Consider the following 19,190-nt stretch of genomic DNA (forward strand, 5'->3'; position numbering starts at 1 on the left):
ATTTTGTGAACAGTAAAAAAGGTGGCATCAATATTTCAAACCCGCCACAGATAATTCGGCGATAAGAAAACTTTGATGATCGCATCGGCGAAGTATAGTGATACAACCTTTTCCGCGTTTAGGAGGAATTGAGGAAAAGCCCTTGCAATAAAACAGCGATAGCCGGAGTGCCGGGCCAAGTTGTTAGGACATTATTTTCACTAAAGAACCCCTTGTATACGCAAGAAGTCACATTTGACTGACTTTGACTGCTAAAGGAAATTATATAAATTACCCAACATTACACGCAAGAAGATATTATTAACCAAGGAAAAAGAAAATCGATCATTCGCAATCGGAGATAGACAACACATTAATCATGCAGCGGTTTAAAAATGATAATTTATAATAAATAACTGCGGATACGGGGTAAGATAAATTGCTCCCAGTGAAACCCGCTTAAGAAAGTATACTTGTTTCCGACCGTTTGTGCAATACAAACGCTGCTGTTTATTACAGCAAAATAAGTACGATTCTTAATATAGGAGGACCTTCCTTTTCGGGGATAATTTGGGGTTGTAGAAGGAATATCGCTTTGATGTAATTTGTGTTTTTTCAGCGACTTACCTATATGTATTGTGTACTTTGCTTAGGTACGGTTGGCTCTGGTTTTGCGGACAAACAACTATATAGGTAAGCCCTTTGTCGCTGGTGGTCCGATGGAGCCTACGGCAATTTTCTTATCAGTAGCCGTCCCTTTAGCGATACCTACCGCCTGTAGCTAAACGCCGCAAAAACAACGGAGGAGGAATGTTTGTATTTTGAATATTTCAATGAATATTTTATATTTCAATGAATGCCACTAATCTCACTTATAATATTATAAATGCGAAAGTTTGTAAGTCTGTGTGATTGTTACTTCATCACGCCTAAACTGCTGAACCGATTTAGATGAAATTCGATATAATTCGATATAGTTTGAGTCCCGGGGAAGGACATGGGATAGTTTTTATCCCGAAAAAATTGCGTAGTTCCCGCGGGATAGCGATAAACGAATACTACGCGGACGCAGTCGCGGGCAACGGCTAGTATTTTATATGAATTCTAATTTGAATAGCCTTGGTAGTATAGAAGGTTTAGCGGGTAGGCGTGGGATTGAACACGGGCTTGGACATCTGAGTTTTTTTGACGATGGCAAACATTGCAAGCAATAAGCATATTTATACACACCTGCAATGCAGTTCAATGATACGGAGCATACTCCGTATCAACTTCCCTATCGAACACTCCTATCCCACACTTGGTCTGCATGAAAACTACAGACCAAACCCACTTATATAAAGAACACACACACACACACACACACACACACACACACACACACACACACACACACACACACACACAAACATCACGCCTGTATTCTCAAATGGGGTAGGCAGAGCACACGAAACGTTACGGCTTAAAGTACTTGTTTCAGTTCATTGATAATGTGGACTTCTGCAAAGTAACGGCTGATTCAATAAATTACTCAATTCACCTATTACCTATAGCAAATTTACGTTTCACTTGTGTCTAGCAAAAGCAAATATCAAAGGCGGCAATGACAACAAACAAGTGTTAAGTTAATATATTATGTAAGCTTAACAAACGTTTCAGAGCATGCAGGTTAATTTAACTTTGAATAGCTAATCAATTATTGAGGTTAGACAGTATCCAACCAGGTAATACCGATAGTGCAGCGAGGCCGAGGTGAGTACAATCTAATACACAACCATTTTATTTCCACATTCAGAGTAGCGTCCTTTCAGAGTCACTTTTTTCAGATATTACTCGCGGAAACAGCGGCAGCGCAGTGTTTACACAGCGCTCGCCTTTCTGCTCATATTCAATGTAGTTTTCAGTTTAAAATTCAAAGCGAAGCTTATGAAGTCGGTTAGATTCTATATATGCCCTCGGAGAACCTGTTTTCTAAAATGAACGCTAAGCCATTTTCGTATAGCAGGCCGCGGAATGTGCTGTGGTAAATTTATAATAAGAAAACTAGAACAACCCGCCACTTAAGAATAAACGTGGGTACTTGCAGATAGCGCACCCGGACTGTCTTCACGGTAGTGTAAGTGTGTAAGGTAACACTTCCCTGAAAAGGCACCTTCTCTTTTCTGCTTTTTCGAGACACTAATGACCGAAGAAGGGTCGTCCCTTTAATATTGTGATGAGTATCTGTTACAGAAATGAAAGCACTTGTGTAGGGGTTTTCATTTATTTTAGCAAAATGTTTCGTTTATTTTCAGCAAAAAAATACATTGAAGGCAGACAGAAAATACCAAGGACACGTTAGATACACGCCAAGTGAGATAGATTTGAAAGGATGAATGAAGCTGTGTGGCTCGGAAATAACGAGAAAATCTGCATGTTTTGAATAAGCGGTGGAGCACTTGGGAAAGCTCGGGTCGTCGGTGACCGGCAACCGCATTACGGGGCTAATATGCTACACTGAATATTAGTAGAGCCGAAGCAATGTCCGAGGAAACTACAAACCAAATAAAACTTGTTCATACCAACTAAAGTACATACTAATATTATAAATGCGAAAGTGTGTGTGTTTGTGTGTTTGCATGTTTGTCCGTCTATCACGTCGAAACGGAGCGACGGATCGACGTCATTTTTGGCATAGAGATAGTCTATGGGCCCGAGAGTGACATAGGCTACTTTTTATCCCGGAAAAATGCACAGTTCCCGAGGGAACAGCGCGCGATAACCGAATTCCATGCGGGCGAAGCCGCAGGCAAAAGCTAGTAAAAACTAAAAAGAAAAACAAGGTTAGCTGTCTGTTTTTTTTGTCGGTACATTTTGTAGGTATCCTGAATACGAATATAAAAGCTTAATTTTAAAAGCTTTTTGACTTATAACTACCACTAACTACATTCTAAAGCTATTTAAAATTTAAAACCAGTTACATAAGCACACATGTTATTTATAATAAATGATTTATTTAAAATTTCCTGTATTGAGCGAAATAGGACAGGAGGGTCCCCGTACCCTTTTAAAAATACTACGCTTATTTGCATTTGAAAAGTATGAAGGGTTAACTGCGGGATCTCTTTCAGTGAAAATTCGTCCGTTACTGTAAATCCTGCAGCAGTGAAAATAAGATAGAATTTATCCTTTCCACTTGTGTTGTTAAAACAAATACTTTTCGTAGCGCTTTCTTTTATAAGGGTTAAGCCAGGGATTATGGTAAAATATGAGCCAAATAGACAACGGGCATGAAATAGTGGACTATGAATTTGTAAGTATCTGATGAAAGGAAATAAATTATACAGAACGGAATTACTATTTTGCAATGATCAGTATACAGTTGCAACCCAATTTAGCGCTTTGGAATTTAAATGATCAACGACGCTTTTAGTTAGTAAGCTTTGAATTTGATTAGAGGTAGTTTGAACCCCAAGGATCAACATAGGATACCTTTTATTCCGGTAGAAGGCGCCACCGCGCGATAACCTAGATCCGCACAGACGAAGTCGCGGGCATAAGCTAGTATAAGAATAAATGGACTATTGAAGTTCCATATTAAGTATTCACCTATTTAATGAATAATGGAACTTTAAACAATGCTTAACTAATTTCCAAAAATGCAAAACTTATGATTTTCATCTGGATTTTCACCACACAGCCAATAGTTCCTTTTTTTTTAATTTATTATGGCTAAATTTTATTGTATTTCGACTTTTATACCTACATCATTTTATTTCTATACATCATCATCATCATCCCAGCCTAAATACGTCCCACTGCTGGGCACAGGCCTCCTCTCAGAACAAGAGGGCTTGGGCCATAGTTCCCACGCGGGCCCAGTGCGGATTGGGAACTTCACACGCACCATTGAATTGCTTCGCAGGTTAGTGCAGGTTTCCTCACGATGTTTTCCTTCACCGCAAAGCTCGTGGTAAATTTCAAATGTAATTCCGCACATGAATTTCGAAAAACTCAGAGGTGCGAGCCGGGGTTTGAACCCACGACCTTCTGTTTGAGAGGCGATAGGTCAAACCACTAGGCCACCACGGCTTTTTTTCTTTCTTTCTATACAAATGACGATCCTTTTGTGTATTTTTTATAATTACCTGACATGACGTGTTTATTTTATAAATGTGGATATGGAGTAATAAATATCCATCACTTAGTAATAGTCGGGACTTAGGAGGACTTTTAATGTTTTTGTTACATAACTACTTAACTCTTAATAATGTATGGCATTGACTTTGTAGCAAACTTTTTTTGCCGAAATTGTTGTTCCTAATTATATTGTTTGTCCTAATATTCCAAAAATCTTTTGACGGCATTAATTTCATTACGTATAAATACCTAAAACCTATAACATCATATAACTATAATGTAAGTACTACATTTACACAAAATAAAATTTCATTTCTTAAAACGTACTTGTTTTGACATAACGAATCGTTACGTCAAAATAAGTTGTTTCATAGTTATTAACGATTATTTGTTTTTTTTTACTGAGGGGGGCATCCACCCCGTGAGCCCTCCTTGTGGAGGACTTTGCCTTCTCCGTCCCCCCTTTTCTAGCTCCCCTAACCTAAACTAATTAAATTTTTAATTAGAAATTTAGGAATAAAATAGTTTAGAGGTGCTGTAATTGTAGTCATTTTAATCACATGCAATTTTTTTTATTATAATTGGATAATAAGTATTAGAAATGTTGATGTTCATGTTATCAATATTAGCACAAACATGCCTTAGGACTTTTAAATACCTATGTAAGTACGCGAAAAATAAACAGCATAAATGAATATTATATCATTCGGCATTATACCAAACATTCTCGGCCAACATTTTTTAGGACAATCAACATTATGCGATACGACGGGCACACCCCGCCAGGTTTAACTTTTGCCCAATTCTCTAGCTTGCTCCAAAACTAAAGGATTTTGTCTCAGCGATGTTAACTAGACAGAATTGGCAGGGCGCGGTTATTATCTTTGTTTACAGTATACTATTAGTGCATAGCCTCTTGTTAAGTTGCGTTAGTTTCACTACCAGTAAAATCTAATAACAGTGTGGTCGGTGGCAAGTGGTGACAATGTGCTGTTACCCGTTACTGTTGGCCCGGGCGCCAAATACTCATTTAATTAAGCTACGGACACCCGCTATAATGCAAACAATATCTAAATTTGAAACAATAATAGACTTACGGTTAAAGCTAATTGGATGGCTGCTAGTTCATAATTTAATCGAATCAATACTTTTGCTTGCAACTTCGTTCGCGAAGTAAACGAAAAAAACCCTACTTTATTACCTACATTATTTGTATTTTATTTAAAAAAGTAATATGTATTTAACTTACATTTTATATTGTGCATATTTTACTATTTTCATGTGATCTTCTTTCTTTCTTTCTTACATACTTAGTTATGATGACTTAAAAAAAGGCAAAATTGCCTATTACAGATAAAAAAAATCGACTCCTAATACAAATGTTAAAATAAAAATATGTGTCATGATAGCATTACATTATAATTTTTCAATTCTCATAAAACAAAATTGATTGAAGGTATAGGAAAATATAAAAAATGAATTTAACTATTCGAATCGCCCGTGGACGTGGCAGTTTGTTTGCTTTTAATTATTCCACGTGATGGAAGCTCGAACGAACCTACGCATAGATCTACTATAGGTACGTATTAACTATGTATCAATAGATAGCTACTCGTACCGCTGTTCGCATACTACGCACCCAGGATTTATACCTACTTATGTACTAATCACAATTTATTAATAAATGTTTACTTTTATAATGCTACAGTACCTACCTACCTTGGCAACCGAGCAAACGCTTAGTGTTTGTAAACCAGAAAAAAACCGGCCAAGAGCGTGTCGGACACGCCCAAAATAGGGTTCCGTAGCCATTACGAAAAAATTAAGTAATATTTTTCTAAGGATTTCGTACAAGTTTAGGTATATTTTATACCTTAGGCTGCTATGAGTAAAACTACTAATAATTCTCAAGCAAAGTTTAGCTTGTTTAAACTTTTGAATAAATGTGAGTAAATAATATCTAGCAGCTGTTTTCCTGATCTCAAAATGTATTTACACGCAGTTATTGAAGGTTTTGGTAGGCCTCCAACAAGATGCAGCGACGACCTGGTTAAGATTGCGGGATCGCGGTGGATGCGGTAAGCACACAAGACCGGTCTAAGTGGAGAGACTTGGGTGAGGCCTCTGTTCAGCAGTGGACGTCTTTCGGCTGACATGATGATGACGATGATTGAAGGTTCAACGGTATTGTATAAATAAGCACTTTTTATCCCAAACGTCATTATGGCTGACTTATCGGCATACGAAATTTCATCAGCCGCACTGCAGCAACAGCTTCTTTTATGTCACCAAAAACACAGTACATAAAAAAGTAACAGTATAATGTCTCGGCTGCGTCCTTGATATTATTACCTACGACGGCTCGGTACACAAACGCGCGCGCGATAGGTCTGCCTACTAACTGTCACTCTTCAGTTATGTATTTGATTTGATAATGAAACATGAAATTTAAAGTAGGGAAAGGATTAGGAGCATACAACACTTTTTCTTCGACTGGGTACTTATTAATTACAATACAAAATTAGATAATTAGTAAACTTTAAACGTTTCCATGCATTAGTAAAAAGTATGGCAAACTCAAAGAGAAGGTAAACAACAATAAACAGGTGAGAAATATGAAAATGACAAAATTTGTCTTAAAAAAAAAAAATTGTCAATGTGAAATTTTGTTTTTGATTAACGTTTACTTGCTTGTGACGATATTAAAAATACGCGTTACTTATGTTAGCAGGCTATGGATTATGTTCGGAAAGTTTTTATTCTGTATAAAAACCGTAAAAATATGTAACTGGCTGCACCTTAGCCGGTCCGAACGTACCAATTAAGAAAAAAAAAAGTAAGTGGTTGCAGTATAGTTTAAGCAACATTAAGATACAGTGCTGTTATGGGGAATAGACAATATAGACTTTTCCAGAATCTTGTTATGTATGCTGTTATATTACTGTTCGTGATTAAGTACGAGTAAATCACAGATTACAGTATAGGAGTAGAAAAATGGTTTCACTTAGCTTCATCACTACGTATATTTGTTACCTACCTACAAATTACCCATGACGGAGAAGTATTTGCGCCTCTTCTGGTATGTGCGAAAAGCTTTATTGTTGAACTAGCTTTTGCCCGCGGCTTTGCCCGCGTGGAATTCGGTTATCGCCTGCTGTTCCCTCGAGAACTTTGCATTTTTCCGGGATTAAAAGGAGCCTATGTCACTCTCTGGCCCATAAACTATCTCTATGTCAAAAATCACGTCGATCCATCGCTCCGTTTCGACGTGAAAGACGGACAAACATACAAACATACACACACTTTCGCATTTATAATATAAGTATGAATATGGATTTAAGAGTATAAAAATTCGCATTCTGATAAATAACTTCATTAGATACGTTTTTATTATAGTCTGTAACCGGCTAGCCGGTCGGAGAAATGAAAGGCGTGTGGTTACAAAATAAAATATAATACAAAAGAAAAATATATACAATTATTTCAGTCAGCACTGCTCTTGTAGGTAAATTTAAAAAAACACTGGCCTGAGACTTGTAGGACAGGTAGGAAAACAGGGTGTTGAGGTAGCCTCGAAGCGTCCAGTCGCGCCGGCGATCTGCTCCGAGGCAGCAGAACGGAGAGGAAGTGGAGATGATGGTTCGGATTCAGCAGGAAAAGGAAGGGCTGGAATGAAACACCCTGCTTTACTGCTTGCTTGCAGCACCCATCCAAGCCTCGTTTTAGTGTCGGACCAGCGAAAGAGAGCTAAACGAGACTTGGATTAGGTTTTACAAAATGTACACAAGAAATAAATGTTAGAAGTAGATATAATAATATTTACAATACCTGCAATAGTGGCAGCCCTTATATTACAAGTAGTAGTCAGTGAAATAGCTATCACCGAGTAAATAATTAATATTTTCTTGTAAAGAAAATCAAATTTCGGCTTACGCCTTGCCAAATAGTAGAGCCAATGACAGGAAAAAAACAAAAGAGTATCAATAATTTAGAATTTAGATTTTTTTTTCTTCTGTAAGCGGCCAGTTGCGCACCGCGGAGGTTTGCCATGTTACAAGTCTATATTGAATAAAGATATTTTGACTTTGACTTTTGACTTTATATTAGATGAATTTAAACATCCGTACACCGAACAATACTGTTTAATATCGTCGTGACATATTTAGGTAAGTATGTAATAAATGCGCGTGAGTCCGTACGTAACCGCGGAGCACTCGCGACTTATGGTTGCTGAGGTACATATGCTGAGAATTCGTGGCGCGTAGGTAGGTATAACTCGCGTTCCGGCCGTTTATATGAAGATGTTATCATCATCATCATCCCAGCCTATATACGTCCCACTGCTGGGCACAGGCCTCCTCTCAGAACAAGAGGGCTTCGGCCATAGTTCCCAAGCGGGCCCAGTGCGGATTGGGAACTTCACACACACCATTGAATTGCTTCGCAGGTTTGTGCAGGTTTCCTCACGATGTTTTCCTTCACCGCAAAGCTCGTGGTAAATTTCAAATGTAATTTCCGCACATGAATTTCGAAAAACTCAGAGGTGCGAGCCGGGGTTTGAACCCACGACCCTCTGCTTGAGAGGCGATAGGTCAAACCACTAGGCCACCACGGCTTTTATGATGAAGATGTTATACTGTTCCTTTTCTCGGTACTGTGCCAAAAATCCGGGGTCAGTGGAGGCGTCGTTCGGCTACTCGCTCAAAAACGACTTGCTTTGTGATCGCTCGCGATAACAGAATTGCCTCCTCTCGACCGGGCATGGCGGCCTCGAAACAATCTTGAATTAACTCGCTTTCAATATCTCTGCGTCGATTGATATCGCGACAATGAAAATAAATGAAAATTTCACATTAATGACGCAGAAGTGAGGACTATTTTTAGGGTGTTGTCAATTCGTATTCAATGAAGAATTGAGTTAGTTGCTTTAGCCAGTCTATTTACTGGCTTCATTCTTATTAATTTATGCATAAATAAAGTGGCGGTGGCGGTTTATTTTATTTCAGAATAATAATTGTTTCCTCGAGAAATTCAGACTCCTGAGAGCTAATTCGTGTTTTTTTAACGTCTGTCAGGTAAAAAAAGTATTATGAGATTTGATTTTCTCTTTCTACGGTGTTTGTATAGGGTCGCCCATGTAGATTCGAGCACTTTAGGGGACAGACGTGTAAATTGCTAGCGACGCTGTTTATTTATATGTATATTTTTGATACCCAATTTGGATATAGAATGATTGGAAGAGATTTATGAGAAGTGAATGGTAAGAGCGAGGACTTAAATTAGAGAGTCAGAGATACACGATCGGTGAGGCTAGCTTTTGCATGTGCTTTTTGTTGGCCATTATTTTTCCGTATTTTACTCAGCAGTGGGTGGATGTGGGCTGATTTCACGGCTGACTCTTTCATAATTTTTGCTTCCCTTTAGCAATTCCACATATTATTCCCATATATTATTATACACTACCCTTCACCCGCGGCTTTGCACGAGTAAATCATTACGTTGAGCTTTCGTTGAGCAGTTAAAAAAAAATCCGGAATTTTATACAAGTAGGAATTTCCAAAAATTACATCAAGGATTTCGTTGATGTTGCATAAAAATCAACCTCACCTAATTTCATGTCTCTAATGCCAGGAGTTGGGATTTTGGCATTTTGTTTGTTTGTTTGTTTATACTCTTTATTGTACAAAAAGGAAAAACAAAAAGGTTACATAAATAAAAGTAAAGTGTTAAGTACAAAGGCGGAATTTTATCCCTATCCTGTGAAAATATTGGAATAAAAAGTAGTTTCTATGTTAATCGAGATGTGCAGCTATCTACATACCAAATTTCATCCAAATCCGTCCAGCCGTTTAGCGTTAAGGAGTACCAAACCGCACGCAAGTGCACTTATGTACAAACTTTCGCATTTATAAAATTCACAAAAAACAAATGTTTTTATACAATGCAAATAGCCTAAAAACCTTTTATATGTTACTTTAAACTGCAACTTTTAACTAAAATACTACTCACCAGGTTCCCAAATATCTGGTAACTCATATTATAGTATGTATTTTTTGCGGCGAGATGGGTCCGCTTTTAGATTTCGTTAAAAAAGGAACGTGTGTCCTCATTTATTTATCTTCTCTTAATCCTGGGAGTTTCCGCTGGCAGAGTTGTTTATATTAGCCAGTGATTAAATGCTTGAGACCGTTAAATAACAAACCGGAGAAATGAGTTTACTAGTTATTATGTGGATAAGCCAACTGCTTTATATAATTTTTTTTAGACAGTTACTGTCCATGAACATAAGGTTTTCTGGTAAATAAATTAGAATATTTATAATGTATTTAAGCTTTATTTTGTCAATTTTCTAGATTCCTTGTTTTTTTTTTGACTACCGGTTTTTCATTATTTTACGTAGTAAAGTAACTGTATCACCACCACTACGGGAATGTCAAGTCATTGTCACTAAAGAAAAATAAATTAGCCGAGTGATACGAATACATACTCGAAGTACATGTTTCGGCACAATAAAACATATGTTAATTATTATTTTTAAATGTCTGTATTCCACTAAATAATACAAATAGGTTCGTATGACCGCTCGCATCGGCGTATAGCGTGCAACTGTCAGATTGACAGTTTGTTTGATGTACGTCTTGTACATATTCCCAACCAGGGAAAAAACAAAAAAATAAACAAACAAAACGCAAAAAAAAAGTACATTAAGTACTGAACTTAATTAATATCTATTGGTAGTACACATATTTTATGAATACTTGTTCTAATGATAGACCCTTTAGGTGTCCTGATGGAAAGTGCTCTTACTTTGCCATCTGCCCCCGGAAAAACTTCTACAACGCGAGCCATAGGCCACCTCAAAGGTGTAACATTGTCATTCTTAAGAAGAACTAAAGTTCCTACTTTAACATTTTCATGAGAATAGCGCCACTTCGGTCTATTTTGCAATTGAACGAGGTATTGCTTATGCCACTGTTTCCAGAACAGTTGGACCATTTTATTACACTGATCCCAAAATTTAATACGACTAATTGGTGCATTTATACAATCCTTCTCAGGGTAAGATGTGAGAGGTGCACCTGTTAAAAAATGTCCTGGGGTTAAATATGGCATCTCATGATTATCTGTTGTCGGTAAAGCTGTCAAAGGCCGTGAGTTTAAAATTCCCTCAATTTGAACTAGAACCGTGTTCAATTCCTCATATGTCATGACAGTTTCACCCACAACTCTTTTTAAGTGGTGTTTTACGCTCTTAATCCCGGCCTCCCACAAACCAGCGAATACAGCAGAATAACTTGGTATGAATTTAAAAGTTATTCCCACATCAGCAGTGAAATATTCAACAGCATTCTGATGGTCAGTGGTAGACTGTAATTGATACAATTTATTTAACTGATTATGGGCTCCCTTATAAGTACTTGCATTATCACAATAAATCACCGAAGGTTTGTTTCTGCGAGCTATAAACCTCTTTAAGGCATTTAAAAAACATTCAGTAGTTAGATCAGTGACTAGTTCGATATGAACAGCCTTTGTCGTGAAACAAACAAATAGTAAAATGTATGCCTTTTGTATGACAGGCTTTCTGACTCTTAACATTTTAACATTAAAAGGCCCACCATAATCCATGCCCACTTTTTCGAATACACGACAAGGGGTGATTCTGTCATAAGGGAGCGAACCCATTAATTGTTCTGTATGTTTTTTCTTTAACTTAAAACAAATAATACATTTATATAAAACGTGTTTAACTTCTCTAATACCATTCATAATATGGTATGTCTGACTTAAATTAGATAGTACTAGCTTTGCGCCAGCATGCATTAATGCCCTATGCTCTTTCTCTATCAAGTAGTGAACTATTTTTGAGCCCTTAGGCAGAATAATAGGGTGCTTAGTAGCATATGGAATATCAGCATGCTGCAAACGACCACCTACGCGCATAATACCCATGACGTCCAAGAATGGATTCAACGCCTGAAGATTTGACTTTATAGGCAATTTTGAATTTAAGCACTTAATTTCTTGACTGAAGAATTTAATTTGTTCACATCTCAATATAATCTTTAAAGAATAATCCAGTTCTTCAGGCATTAAATTTCCAAGGCGTCTGTTTTGCAAACTACGTTTACAATTGTGCAGAAATCTGTAAATATATGCAACTACACGTTTCATTTTATTAATGTTGGAACACTGAGTAAACAATGCCAGCTCCTCAGGCTCATTTATCACAACATGAGATTTTAATTCAGGTATTTCACTTGGCATCTTGAAGCCATCTATGGGCTGAAAATCTAGGCTCTTTAGGCCTGCTGGTCCATGGAACCATAGTTTATTACTCTGCAATAAATGTGGCTCGACGCCACGCGATAGGCAGTCGGCTGGATTTTCAGAGGTGTTCACATAATGCCAAGAGAATTCCCGTGTTAATTCACTAATACATTTTATTCTATTAGCTACATATACACTGAGCTTTAGTGGATTTGTTGTCAGCCAAGCAAGTACTACTTGTGAGTCGAGGAATAAGTAAACCTTCACATCAAACTTTGGCATAATAATTTCGACACTCTCCTCACTAACTTGGCTAACAGCAATGCACTGTTTAACTCTAAACGAGGCGTCGTTAACTGCGTTGTTGGATTAACACGCGACTTTGAACACAATAAGTCAACACTTATATTATCTTTGTCATCAATAATTCTTAGATACACACAACATCCATGAGCTTTACTACTGGCATCGGCATAGCCAATAATATCGATAGACTTGGCTCTATAAGTGTCTAAATTTCGTTTAATGACAATATTTTTCATATCATTCAGACTTTGAGCAAACCTTTTGAACTTGTTATTGAGGTCTGGTGACAAAGGATTATCCCAACTGGTTTTTTCCAACCAAGCGCCTTGCACTAATAATTTTGCGCTAACAACCACAGGTCCGACCAATCCTAACGGATCAAAAATTTTGCTCACAAATGACAATATATCTCTCTTTGTGTAAACATCTCGAAGTGATTGCTGAGGAGCACTAATTATTAGTGTATCTGATTCAAGGTCACATTTTATGCCTAAAGTTTTTACAACAGAATCTTTATTATCTGTAAAATGTACAATGCCTTTTGCCTGATGCTCATTTGGTATGCCTTCCAACAATTGTTTAAGATTTGTGCACCATTTGTGCAACTGAAATCCACCCATGTTCAATAAATTTATTAACTGGTTTTTTGCTTCTAACAGGTCACTAGCATTATTATTTACTAAATTTACATCATCAACATAAGTGTGGTGCAATAACGCATCAGCTGCCAGGGGAAAACTTTGTCCATACCTTTTTACTAACTCGAGCAAACAACGTGTTGCCAAAAAGGAGGAGCTTCGAAGGCCATACGTCACTGTTTGAAGTTGAAGACATTGAATGTCAGCGTTTGGAGCCGGTCTCCACAAAATATTTTGCAAAGGGCGGTGTGATGGCGTTAAATCAATGCATCTAAACATCTTGCGAATGTCGCAATTTAAAATATACCGAAATAACCTAAACAGTATCAATATACTAAATAAATCATTTTGGACAACAGACCCATTCAATAAAACGTCATTTAATGAAATTTTTTCTAATGTTCGCATGCTACCATCAAACACTACTCTTAAACCAGTTGTCTGACTGTTCTCATTGAAAACAGGGTGATGAGGCAAGAAGAACACTGCCTTTTCAAGTTTATATTCAGAAATATCAACATACTTAGCATGGCCCAATTGAACATATTCATCAATGAATGCCTTATATTTTAAGAATAACTCTTTGTCTTTTTTGAATCTAGATTCTAAGTTTAAGAATCGCTTTAATGCACATGCTAAGGAATTTCCTAAATGCAAGGCTTCTATATTCTGTTTAAGAGGTAAAGACACCTGAAATTTATTGTCCTCCAATATTACCGTTTCTTGAAATATTTTTTCAGCAAGTTCTTGTTCAGTATTTGCTTCTGTATAAACCTCAGGTACCTTTTCCACCTGCCAAAACTGTGTGACATCCTGCTCCAAACGACTTATACCGTCATTTTGAATTTGTTGTTCACAACAGAAGTTTGAAGCTAGAAGTGCGGACGCTCTGCTTCCACTGTCAGGAAGCTTCCCGGCAGCTATGTACCCGAAACGGGTGTTTTGTAGGACGAGCCCGCCTGGTGATACCGGCAGTTGCTCGCGAAGCAAGACCTGGAAGAATACATCGGCACCTAGGAGTATACCTATCTGGTCACACACATAAAAGTTGTTGTCAGCTAACTCAATATTTGAAGGGAAATTTATAACTTCATTTTTCACATAAAACTGTGGCATATTACAAGTGATGTTTTTCACAACATGGCAGGTCACAGGGATGCTAAAATTGGTAGCAGTAGCATGTATATTCAATGTAGTCTTTTGTGTTGTCATTTTAACGCCATCACACACACCGGTGATTATAGACTCACTATTATGTAACTTACAACCCAGGCGGTCTGCAATTTCAGACAGTACAAAAGAAACCTGGCTTCCCGAGTCTAAGAGACAGCGTACATAGAAAACCTGTCCATTCTTATCATATAATTTTGCCTTTATGGTAGGCAACAGCACATTGTCGCTGCTATTTGTTAAGAGGCTAATTTGCCCAGCACTTTTACTGTGACCCGATTCTTCAGATGACACAGTCACCTTTTCTTGAGGAACTTCCTCATGTAGCAGAGTATTATGTTTACCTTTGCATATTGAACACTTAAATGAGAAGAGGCATTTTCGTCCAGAGTGCTCATTTAAACAAATGTTACATAAACTATTTGTAATTACAAATTGTTGCCTTTTTTGTGGGTCAGCAAGCTTAAAACTTGAGCATTGATGCAGCTTATGCTGCTGAGATTGACAGTACTTACATTTAATAGTTTTGACAGGCTTAGGATTGTTAATTGAAACTAAACTAGAACGACGCTTTACAGGTGAACTCTCTCCCAAGGCTTCCAGAGCTGCGGCACGGTTTTCTAAAAAGGTTAAGAAGTCATTAAGTTGAGGCAATTCACTATTATTCTGGTTCTCCAAATGGTAAGCTCTCAGTGTGTACTGGTCAATCTTTTTACTTAAAATTGCAATAATAACTAAATCCCAGTGCGAAGTTGGAGCACCTAAATTTGTCAAAGCACCCAGATGCTGTTTAACGCTAGAAACCAGATTGCGGATGCAAGCAGCAGAAGTTCTTTGCATGGGAGGTGATTCAATGATCGAGGAAATGTGATGATTTATCAATTGCCTTTTATTATCATAGCGTTGCTTTAAAAGATCAAGGGCGATAGAATAGCTCTCTGCCGTAAGTGGCAAATAGTTAATGAGCGTTAAGGCTTCACCTTCTAAATGTGCCTTTAAATAATAAAGCTTTTCACAACTGCTTAAATTTTTGTCAGTATCAATGACACTGATAAAAAGTGAAATAAAGCTCTGGTAACCACCTACCTCGCCATTAAATTTGTGCAATTGGATGCGCGGAAGGCGAAATCCTACTCCATTTCGGGCAGATGGAGCAGAATCACGAGAGGAAGGCACAGAATCGGAAAAACGCGGCGAAGAGTTCGACATCGCGTTATCAATGATGCTTGAGAAGAACCCATTGAGTTCATCCACCTTGTCCTCGATTTCTTGGATGTTTTCGGTGTCAGCTGGATCTAACATCATAATTTCTAAGTTAGACTCATTGTAGTCGGTAAAAATTTTTGCGAGTCGATCTCTTTTTTGTTTGATAATTATAGGGTCCACTGTACCTGCCTCCGGCCCATCACCCAAGCTTCGTTTGTAATTAATCATGCGCGTTATAGACGCTTTGAGTTGCCCCCTGGCTGCTACTAGTCGTTTCAAGTCCTCGTCCATTTTGTGAAATTAGGTAGTGAAAACAATTGCACGGCAAATGCGTGTCACCTATAAAAATAAATGGAAGCGATGTACAATTTGTAAATAACTTAATTACTTTCACTTTCTCTAATAAAACTTGGCATTTACGATACCTGTATCACACTGTAACAATTCAAAATATCCTTCAATATTATATGGATGATGCAACATGCACCGTATGCGTATGCGGTACACTCCAACATAAATTTATACGCAATTATGTTATATTCTTTATGCAATTGATGACTTAATAAACAGAAACAACCTTTGTATCGTTTCAACAACAAAATTATCCGTAAGCACACAAACAAAATAAACAAGCTAATTTAACAAGACACGTTTCTTTCTATGGTCGTATGCGCAAACAAAATGGCGGAGCGGGCGGAGAGAAGCGAAGAACGAACGAATGAAGTGACTCGCCGCCTTGGATCGCAATCGCAGCTCGCAGCGCAGTTCCGTTCCGTTCCGTTCCGTCAAAGACGTTCCGTCCGCTTTGCTTATTCGCCGATGTAGCGACAGCGACTTGAAGTTGGTCTGGCGTTTCGTTTCTCCAAATGTACAGCTCGCCTGCGCGCTTCGATGACGTTTCGTTCTTGCACGGCGTAAGATGACGTTTCGTGTGCGTTTTGCATTTGCAAACAACAAGAGTACTAAATGAAGTAAAGATAATACCAAAACGCAATGAATGAACTATTGACCGAAGTAAAATCGTTGAATGATTTCCTGGCTTGCACCACAGCTTTTATCACAAATGAGAAATTGTAGGTATATTTTATTATTATTTTTTACAAAATAAATTGCGAATAGCACAAAAAAAAATGTGGTAGCTATAGATCACAGTTGAATGCGTCGATGAAATGTCTTGATGCTGCAATCACTGAATACAGCAGTGTTTAGGATGTTGTTGTTTTTCTGTTTAAAGTCGATGTTATAAAACAAATCAAGTAATATTGATAATGATTTTGGCACCCGAACGTCGAGGAGGGAGCACGGCTCACCTTACCTATTGTATGCTCATAGGTAATTAGGGTAAAATTAATGCTACAACTTGCAGCGAAAGGATAGTTTTTGCGGGATAAATAAAGTCCACTGAATTGTAATAAATGTTTACGCACGTAAGCACTGCAAACGCGAGTAAATAAAGTCCTGACACCACGGGTGTCAGAATTAGTCAGAAATACTAGAAAAGTCGAAGAATCCTATTCACTGAATAGAAAAAAAAAGTCCGGCGGAGCACTGCACACACACGGAAAAATAAGTTTTATTTGTTGATCACTAGTGTAATTGACACTAACACGCACTGCGCAGTAATCAGTTCCTTGCAACGTGCAAAGTTTATAAAAGTTTGTAAATGAGTTGCACACTTCTGCGAAACGAAAACGTAGCATCCAATATGGCGCTTGTCCGTCTTGCCACTACCGATATACTTAGTCCAAAGCACTGCACTGAACTTCCGCGAGGGCCCACAAAAATGCTCGAAGGACCATTATATGTTTCGGCACAATAAAACATATGTTAATTATTATTTTTAAATGTCTGTATTCCACTAAATAATACAAATAGGTTCGTATGACCGCTCGCATCGGCGTATAGCGTGCAACTGTCAGATTGACAGTTTGTTTGATGTACGTCTTGTACAGTACAGACGTCAACAATATTGTCATTAAACTGACTAGCAAGTATGCTTAGGACGCAGATCCATGCCAAATTCAAGGCTATCTTTTTTTTTGTTTTGATTAAGTATTTAAATCAGCAGAATTTGTGCTTATTAAAAACAGAGTGAGACTTGAATGGTATTTTTTTAGTTCCCGCATACGAGGGTTTAATATTCCAGAGATCAACTAGCAACATACCTAATTTCATTGAAATCGATTCAGCTATTATAGCACGAAAGATCAATAATCACACACACATTCAAATTTTCGCATGTACAATATTAGTAGGGTTTATTTATTGCATAGCATACATGTAACATAAGCTCTTAAAGTTAACATGAACCCTGGTAGGGTATAGCATTTGTTGTTATAATTGTTATTATCTATTTACTATTTTAAAATCTTTTATTTTACAATATCTAATTTCTGTGCCTATATTAATTCATTAATCTTACAATAACTTAACTTAATAAAGGAACATCAAATATCACTTGAGATCAGAAACATTTTTTCCAACATAGGTATAACATAGGTATGTCCTATTTTAAAATACCTACATGCGGTTCTGCAACGTAGCCTCAGTACAAATACCATAGTCTCCATTTTCTGTAAAAAAAAAAGTAAAAATCACTCGCTAGTCAGTCCACGTGACGTGCACTAAATGGTGGCCATAAATCGTGGCTCGCGTCGGTCTGTCGCGTGTCCGTGCACGACGTGTCACTTTGCGTATCGATGGATCAGTCATTAATTTATTATTACAATGCACTTTCACGACGGGGCTGGTTGAAGCACGATCAGTGCTCTAACTTCATGAAGTACTTTCCCATCACTATTGCTTACATGAAATTATTGAAATGGTTATACGTACTGACTCCTAAGAGGTAAACACAGGTTATAGTTTCTAACGCATTTATAGGCAAATTGAGTGCGTTAGCTGTAATTGATTAATAATTGATAATTGAATTGATTAATATTGGTTAATATTGATTAACTTGTATTAATTATTGTTACCAATCTAATGGTCACCCTTTTCTACATGACAAGTTCGGTAAATTAAAGTACTCGGATTTGTACTGTTTTCATCCAGCAAATACAAAGAGTCTATGATCGTACAACGTAAGAAGTAGGGTAACCACGAGATAAGGTAAATTTAAAATAGCTTCACGCGTTCCTGAGAAAAAGGGTCTTGACTGACGTACGGACAGACAGACAGATAGCAATGTAAACCTATAATGTTTCTGTTTCTCCCAACTGAGGTACAGAACTTACTCTATTATACTCGTACAGTCTGTAAAACGACTAGAGTTTTCTAGTTACACTAGGTAAGTATAGACTCCGTTATTTTAAGTCCGAATAACTGTAACGTTACTTATTTATAAAGGGCAGTTCACATCACGATGTGAAGCGTGCTTTAGAGTATATTCAGATTAGCCCAAGCATGAGCTAAGTGGTATAGAGGCTGGCAGCAAATTGCATCTATCTTAAGAGCCTTCGGCGGAGAGCTCTTGCCTTCGTGTCTTTCACACGTCTATGT

General features: G+C 37.6%; 1 protein-coding gene across 4 annotated transcripts; it reads right to left on the reverse strand.

Annotated features, from left to right (window-relative positions):
* Window positions 1-12,666: 12,666 nt before the first annotated feature.
* Window positions 12,667-16,717, reverse strand: LOC141434022 (uncharacterized). Of its 4 annotated transcripts, none has more exons than XR_012451995.1 (4): window positions 16,115-16,717; window positions 15,875-16,028; window positions 15,570-15,778; window positions 12,667-15,103 (listed from the first exon to the last, which is right to left on the reverse strand). XR_012451995.1 is itself a non-coding variant. In XM_074096230.1 (3 exons), exons 2-3 carry the CDS (start codon window positions 15,978-15,980, stop codon window positions 15,056-15,058), a joined length of 459 nt encoding a protein of 152 aa, XP_073952331.1. In that variant the 5' UTR covers window positions 15,981-16,028; window positions 16,115-16,717; the 3' UTR covers window positions 12,667-15,055. The 4 variants fall into 4 exon arrangements, 2 of the variants coding, with proteins under 2 accessions (XP_073952331.1, XP_073952329.1); XR_012451994.1 differs by having other exon boundaries at window positions 12,667-14,306; window positions 14,999-15,103; window positions 15,570-16,028; XM_074096230.1 differs by having other exon boundaries at window positions 15,570-16,028.
* Window positions 16,718-19,190: the final 2,473 nt, after the last annotated feature.

This window comes from Choristoneura fumiferana, chromosome 13, assembly GCF_025370935.1.
Source record: "Choristoneura fumiferana chromosome 13, NRCan_CFum_1, whole genome shotgun sequence".
Classification (NCBI taxonomy): Eukaryota; Metazoa; Arthropoda; class Insecta; order Lepidoptera; family Tortricidae; genus Choristoneura; species Choristoneura fumiferana.

What these genes read in the sequence shown, in the direction of transcription:
- LOC141434022 (XM_074096228.1), bottom strand. Translation starts at nt 15,980, where the DNA reads ATGGACGAGGACTTGAAACGACTAGTAGCAGCCAGGGGGCAACTCAAA. An exon ending in GCCTGTCAAAACTATTAAAT is followed by an intron (nt 14,307 to 14,998) that starts GTAAGTACTGTC and finishes GTATTCTTCCAG; the next exon opens with GTCTTGCTTCGCGAGCAACT.